The 7868-nt window shown below is 46.8% G+C and overlaps 1 protein-coding gene across 4 annotated transcripts in view; it reads left to right on the top strand.

Annotated features, from left to right (window-relative positions):
• CSNK1G1 (casein kinase 1, gamma 1) overlaps positions 1-7868 on the top strand; it is a 64886-nt gene that overhangs the window by 1136 nt on the left and 55882 nt on the right. For all 4 annotated transcript variants that reach the window (XM_010005916.1, XM_010005915.1, XM_010005917.1 and 1 more), the window contains exon 2: positions 7650-7690. In XM_010005916.1, the coding sequence (XP_010004218.1) occupies positions 7650-7690 (41 nt within the window). The remainder of the gene's footprint in view (positions 1-7649; positions 7691-7868) is intronic.

The following is a 7868-nucleotide window of genomic DNA, read 5'->3' as shown; positions in this document are numbered from 1 at the left end:
CTCTTTCCCAGCACCTGCTCCCATCTTTTCCCTTTTCCTCCCTCACTAACCTGGGAGCCCTGATTTCAGCCCCATCACCCACTCCCTGATCTGTGCTGAGTGTGTGACTTGCTGGCGAGGAGCAGGGTGTGCCCACTGGCCATCTGGCTGCTGCTCGGATGCTGAACCTGGGATTTTTCGTGGTCTGGTGGGCTTCTGAACCTCATATCTTGCAGCTGGTCACCCAAACAGATGGTTACACTGATGCACTGCATTGCAGTGTGTTGGGCTCTTAGGTCATCCTGATCAAACAGTTCTTTTTAAATGAGCTGAGGAAAGCAGCTGGTATTTTTAATTACATACCCCTGAGCTCCCAGTATGTGGTTTTGGGGTGGTTGCTGTAGATCAGAAGCAGCAGCTTGTGGTGGTCTCAATCCTGACTTCAGCTGGTCATGTTTCTCCTCTTTGGCTGAATGAATTGGGTGGCTGTGGTAGGGAACTTGAGGGTGCTGAAGACAGTTTGACTGAGAGAAATACCATTTGCCCAAAACTTGGTATGTGTTTGCGATGGAAATTAAATCATCTGTGAATCAGGTCAAGGGATGATAAATAAATCGATCAGGAACCTGCTTCAGGTAACCAAAGGGCTGTACCACGTAACTACTGATAGTATCTTTGTAGAATCCTGACCAGAATTTATGTATTATTGGATTAATCTATGGAAGCTTTTGTTCTAAAATTTGGTTATTGCATCTATGTGATGTGCCACTTCTCCAGAGTGTGGAAGTCAACCAGCTTGCTTATCATCTCTCTCAATAAATGGGTAGTTTGTGTTTCAGCTTTACATCAGAGAAGTTTTATTGATTTGCAGGAGCAGAGATAATGCTCCAAAGGTGAAGAGAAACAAGGGCAGGGACAAATCCTCCCACCTTCATAAATATGAGCACAATTGGCAGCTGAAGATAAATTTGGATCCTTACAGCAACATGAATTTTGCATTTTCAAGTTGTCCCCTCAGCAAACATTAGGCTAGCAGCATTCCCATGGAGATGTTAAATTGCTTTGTGAGCCAAGCTCTGCTTCAAGGTTCTGCAGCTGCAGTAGATTCCTCCAGGTAATGGCTCTTGTACTTATCCAGCAGGTGCCCAAATTTTAGTCCTGTTTCCATGGGTTCATCTTTTTCACCTTTCCCAAACTCGTAGCGGTGTTGCTTTTCTGACTAATGGATTGCTTCAAAGCAAAATGGATTGCTTCTGCACAAAAGATTTCACTTCTGAGAAAGGCCATTTACAGATATATTCAGTTATAGCTATGGAAAAAGCATCACCTGTTAATTGAGAAGCTCTCCAAGGTGTTCCTCTGTGCACTGGTACATGGTTTTCTAATCCTGGTTAACTGAAGTCGCATGCTGGATTTGGGCAACAAGCCATAACTGATAAAAGCAATTAGGTGTAAGGTCCTTACAGAAGCTCTGTTATGGTTGCTTTTTGCAAGTTACCATGGCTTTCAGAACTCCTGTGGCACAAGTATTTTTCTTGCACAGACATGACACTTACAATCACTGAATTGTGCTGGGGGGAAGGAGAAGCAGCACGGCTGAAATAGGATCAAACGGGTTGTTTTTTTTTTTCTTTTTGGCTTTTTTCCCATGGTTTCAGAGAAGTTAAGTACCAGTGAATGCTTTTAGTAACACAGGAAGAGAAAGTCCTGCACTGATAAACAAGGGGGAAATACATTTTTCTAGTTCCCTGCAGACTTTCTCTTTTTTGAGGTGTTGTGTTTTCACTCTAAGCTGCCCTTGTCTCACGCTCAGCACCAGACAGAGGACGGATTGTTCAGGGAGGGGTTGGTGTGGACGTACGAAAGCTGGTTGCCACAGATGCCAAGCTCACTGCTTTGGGTTGATCTTTCTTGCTGCAAACACAGATAGCCCTGGGGATTTTAAGGTTTTTGAAGCATGTGGAAGCAGTGCAGTTGGAGCTCAGCCCACAGTTGAGCTCCAATGGGGAGATGAATGTGCAACTCAGCGTCTGGCCCAGAGTAATAAGATGAAACAGTGTTGACTGGATGCTCTTTCTTCAGATAGACTGCACATTCTGTGGACTCTGAGGGCTTTGGTTTCCAAAGCAGCTCAATCTGCTACCAGGGGTAGGGTGTCAGCAAAGAGCAAAGGGTCTTGCTTGTCGTCCCTAGGCTGGACTCTGCAATCTTATGGGGTTTTGTTGCCTTCCGTGAAACTCAGAGTCCTGTTGTGCAGCCCCTGGTTATCTGTCACTGTCATTCACGTGCAGACTTGGGAGCTGGAGCACACCAGAGGTTTTATAGTGTGACTTCTGCCACTGCAATGTCCTCCAGCTCAAGCTGACAGGAGAGCCACCACTGCATAAACCAGCCTGAGGACAAGCTCACCAGGGCTGTAAAATTGTGTGACATCAGAAAGTGCTCACTGCTCAGGAAAAATGGGATCTAACTTCTTAAAATTTAATGCTGTGATAAACCAGGGCTGTAAACTTCACTGTAGGAAATATATCATCAGCTGAGCCTTGAAATGCCACCTTGCATTGACTTACGGACTTATTCAGTGAGTATCTCTTGTATTTACCTGAAATCCTGAACCACGAGCCACATTAAGGGTAAATGAGCCTCTTCAGTTGTCTCATTTTTCCCAAAGTTTGGCACTCTTATTTAATTAAATAGGTACTATTGTAAAATTATTCCAGTTTCGGCAGGTTTTCTAAAATAAGCATTAAGTTCAGGACAGACCAGAGGCTTATTTTAATGCTGAGTTGTAGATTGGAGCCCAAATCATTTTGCTCTAACGCAAATATTATCTGGCATTTTCAAAACAGGGAGTTCAACCACCATTTAAAAATTATGATTAATCACAGAATCATAGAATGGTGAAGGTTAGAAGGAACCTTAAAGATCATCAGGTTCCAACCTCCCTGCTATGAGCAGGGACACCTCCCACCAGACCAGACTGCACAAGCCTCATCCAACCTGGCCTTGAACACCCCCAGGGAGCGGACATCAGCAACCTCTCTGGGGAACCTATTCCAGTGCCTTCCTACCCTCATGGTGAAGAATTTCTTCCTGATGTCTAACCTAAATCTCCCCTCTTTCAGATTAAAAACATTACCCCTTGTCCTATTACTGCCCTCTCTGGTGAAAAGCCCCTCCCCAGCTTTTCTGGAGCCCCTTCAGGCACTGGAAGGTGCTCTAAGGTCTCCCTGGAGCCTTCTCTTCTCCAGGCTGAACACCCCCAACTCCCTCAGCCTGTCTACAGAGCAGAACTGCTCCATCCCTTGGATCATCTCTGTGGCCCTTCTCTGGACCCTCTCCAACAGCTCCATGTCCTTCCTGTGCTGAGGGCTCCAGAGCTGTTCCCAGCACTCCAGGTCGGGTCTCAGCAGAGCAGAGGGGCAGAATCCTCCCCCTGGCCCTGCTGGCCACACTTCTTTTGATGCAGCCCAGGACACAATTGCCCCTCTGGGCTCCAGCACTCACTGGTGGCTCATGTCCAGCTTCTCATCTCCTCCCACCCCCAAGTCCTTCTCCTCAGGGCTGCCCTCCAGCCATTCTCCCCCCAGCCTGTATTTGTGCCTGGGGTTGCCTTGACCCAGGTGCAGGACCCTGCACTTGGCCTTGTTGAACTTCATGAGGTCAGCACTGGCCCATGTCCCAAGCCTGTCAAGGTCCCTCTGGATGGCCTCCCTTCCCTCTAGGGTCTCAACTCCTCCACACAGCTTGGTATCATCAGCAAACTTGCTGAGGAGCCACTCCATCCCGCTGCCCATGTCTCCAGCAAAGATGTTGAGCAGCACTGGTCCCGGTTCTGACCCCTGAGGAACGCCACTCGTCACTTGCCTCCACTTGGACACTGAACCATTGACCACAACTCATCTGCTATTTGGAGAGGAAAAAATAGCCTCTTCATTGCTTGTGTCCTTCTTTGGCCAAAGGGATTTTTGGAGAAGCCTGTGTTTTCATGTAGTCCCCAGATAAATGGTGTAGGGTCCAGCAGTCAGATTGATCAGCATGATTCCCACCCAGGTCTCATGAAGATTCAGCACATCTTGGCAGCCAGCAGCAAGCCCCCAAACTAGAAGAAAAGCAGCTTATTTGTACATTGCCAAGTCAGATCAGGTCAATCAGAGCTTGGAAGGTGCCCCTAAAATCAAGAACCACCCAGCTGACTCCCAGGCTGCAGTTTGAAGCCAGGAACTCTGCTTTAAAGCAAAGGAAGAAAAAACTAGAGATGGTAATAGAACCTGATATCAGGGCTCATTTTGTCTCTACTTCCAAAATAAGAGTCCTCATGTAAATACAGGGCTAGGTGAATGCTAGATGTGAAGGGCTTGGGTAGAAGCAGATCCCTGGAGGATCCACACTAGGACCAGTTGTTTGGAGATGTGCTCCAGAAGGGACAGCAGATCTGGCACCACAAAATCGATGGGAACTCATCTCTTGGCTCCCTGTGGGATCTGATCTCCTAGCAGATTCCTTGTTGTCTGGGCTGAGCTCTGGGCTTTAGGACAACTGGGTGGATGTTTGTTCAGTTCCCAAGACCTGGTTCCCATCACAACGTATTATCTATACATCAACAAGCTAGAAGGAAGGGTCAAATCAGTTCTTATGTCAGTCACAAGACATTTGCACTTGTGGCTCTTAACTTTGGCCTGTGGGAATGGTGCACGTGGGGGACTGATCAGTTTGGGCTCAGTCTGTCTGCAGTCTGTCCATGTGTTTGGTCTGTCTGGCAGAGCATGGGAAATCCTCTTGAATAGGTTTCCCATGTGAATGCTGGCGGCTTAATGCATCACTTTAGAATACGTAGTTTATAATTGTCATTGAACTATCCAAAACTGAGGCATGAGCTTCATCGCTGCTCCATCAAAAGCTCTGCCTGAGCTTGAAAGGCTTTTGTTAGCATGGTTTTATCAGCAGTTGTACTGCAAATCTTTTGTCTTCCTGAGATAAGATGCAGCTTCTATCCATAGCTTACTGTGAGCACTGCTGCCTTTACTATTGCATTTCAATACCAGTGTTGCCTAGTAGAAGGAGGGAGAAGAAACCATTACACTTTGGAGAGTGTGACAGCAAAACTGAGGGGCAGGGCTCAGTGTGGAGCAAGTCAGAGAGATTTTTGGGGATGGCATCTTGTGCCACAGCTTTAGGAAGGATTTGAAGCTCAGAAGCTGGACCCATTCACACCCCCATATGTGCAGTCTCCCTGTACATGGTGCATGCTCTGAAAGGGATGAACTGGAGGATTAATTAGCCTATTTGCCTTTGGCTGCTGGTCTGAAATTCCCAACTAGTGTTTTGCCAATTCCAGCTTTTTAAGTGAGGAATTCCACTGCCCAAATTCTCTTCTCTCTTGTCCCCAGCGTTATGAACCACACTATAATAGGCTGCATCATGGCTCCATGTACATGGAGACTGCTAGCAATGTCCTCTGCCTTGAAACACCCTTGGAAGAGCACTGTTTCCCCAACTTTGTTGTCCTACATCAGTGAAGGAGCACAAGAGTTGCTCAAAGGTCTGGGAGTCATTGCTCCCTGGATGCAGTTCCACCACTGCAAGTTGAGCTCCAGAACTGCCTTGAAATGGTCCATCTCCTAGTCTGTGATGGAGGCTGAGGGATCTGTAGGGAATGGCATTCCCATTCTCCTTGGCTTTTTTGCAGTTCAGAGCATCTGATTTTCTCACATATTTGGGCTGGAACTTCTCTTAGTCTGGCTCCATGTCTTCAAACTGAGCATTTTGACAGGAGTTCAGTCCCTGTTGAGGGGAGGAAGTGTCAGTGGGTGAGTGGGGCTGGAGCTGCCAGTGTGACTCACTTGCTGGTAGCTCACAGGGAGCAGATAATTTAAGAGTATTTAGGCTGCCTTCCCTTAATGTCCTTGCATGGTCTCCCCCCACCAGCTGTCAGATAACATCAGGCTGGAGCTCTTATCTGTCTCCAAGGATGAAGCAGTTTATCCTGCCTCCTGCTTTTCTGCTGATCTAGCCTTGTAGCTCTTTCAGCAGCTACTTTTCAATGTCTGAGTGTTCCTGATGCAACTGCAAACCCTATTTTCTACCCTTCATTTCCAGCCTGACCACAATAGCTTTTATTAAAAGATCTAAAGGAAGAGATTCAAACAACCCCATGTAGCAAGGGTTAATGCTGGATCTCAGTCTACACAGCTGCTGGCATCAAACACTTCCTCTAAAGGTATTTAACCTCACATTTAAATGCCTGCCCTGTGTTAAACAGCATTGGCAGTTACCATAACATGTGGAAGCTTTCAGTAATTTTTCTTTGCTTCCTGATGGATGTTAAAGCCATCTGCTTGGCGTGGGACCTGGACTGGGAGTGCCCCATCTGACATTCCAAGGCCAGAACTACAGCAGGGGAGACATCAGAAGAAAATGTGAAGCAGTTAGAAAGTAAATAAAAAGGAGATTTTCCCTGATAAATATTTCAGGCTTTAAAGATGGCTGCTTGTAATGGGGGGCTTTGTGCACTGGAGGCTGCCCTCCTTCCAGGGTACAGTGGAGCTCAAGGAGGTCAGAAAGGCAGCAGAGATGACAGGACAGATCGGGTATGATCACTGCCTGAGCATTCTCCCCAGCCAGATCTCCAGGAGAGTTTCTGTCGGTTCTGAGCAGCGTGGAGAGGGTGAAGGGGAGTGACTGCTCCAGTTACCCAGCAGAGGAACTGCAGAACATTGAATAACAGGATAACTGGCAGTTTCAGGACACACACAGAGGTGCTCCCTGACACTCCAGAGCTTTGCACCTCTGCCACAGATCATGAAAGATGCCAAGGGCTTTGCTCAAACACCAGACAAGTTCCTGGAGGAAAAATTTCCCTCCAGCTGTAGCACAGGCAGGTACCAGCTCTGGCTCAGAGTTATGGAGCTGCAGTGTCCTGGCAGCCAGCTGCCTGCTTGCCTGCTTCTACTCCCCCTAGGCTTTTGCCCTGTCTGCTTGCCAGAGCTGCTATCAGACTAGACACCGCTCTGTGTTCCAGGGGCCTGCAGATGGGGGTTGTTCTCTTGGTGTATTTTTGAACCTCATTGTACCATATTGCAACTGGGAGTTACTGGCCTTACCAGGTTATGAAGGTTGCCCTGGTGCTCCTGGCATGCAGAAGGCATTTTATACACACTGCCTTGCCTGCTCCTGGAGGAAGAAATCCAAGCTGTGTGTTGGTACAAAGGTCATTTTCATACACCTCTTTGCAGTACTCACTTTGATATGGGACACAATTAAGCTAGTGAAAGTCCCTATAGATCACAGGATAAAACTGTTAAATGTCCAGCAGATTCAAGACATCTCTGAAAGAAATGAGACTCCATTTTTTTGTTCTCCAGACTTTTTTGCCATGATAGGGATAATAAAACCTAATGTGTCTAGGATACCTCCTCCAGTGCTTGCATGGGACAGAAGTGCTGCCATAAAACACGATTACCTTCTGCTGAATGGAAGACAGTGTTTGCCTGCCTCAGGGAACTGCAGCAACTCATTATTTTGAGGCTTACACTTTGTTAAAGGCATGAATTTCAGCAGGGAATTGAGAAGAGGCATCTCTTTGCCCTCAGTACTCTGTTCTGTGTTTTGTCTCTAGCTGGAAGTGTTGAACGTGGAGCTAAAAAGGTTTTTTTCTTTTTCCTTTGCAGGTAAAAATCTCTACACCAATGAATATGTAGCGATCAAACTGGTAAGTGGAGGTTGTTCTTAAGTTACTTGTACTTCATGTTAAAAACTCAAAGAAGGTGCAACTTGCACTGTTGGGCCTTAATGCTGCTCTCAAGCTCAGCTGGAATAACTGGCTTCAATTAAGATAAATTCTTGGGAACGCTAAAAGGGAGGACAGACCACATCCCTCCACCTGCTGA

The sequence above is a fragment of the Chaetura pelagica genome, unplaced genomic scaffold (genome assembly GCF_000747805.2).
Source record: "Chaetura pelagica isolate M959 unplaced genomic scaffold, ChaPel_1.0 scaffold369, whole genome shotgun sequence".
Lineage (NCBI taxonomy): Eukaryota > Metazoa > Chordata > Aves > Apodiformes > Apodidae > Chaetura > Chaetura pelagica.
The sequence above is the reverse complement of the archived record's forward strand: the minus strand, read 5'-3'. Positions and strand labels throughout refer to the sequence as shown.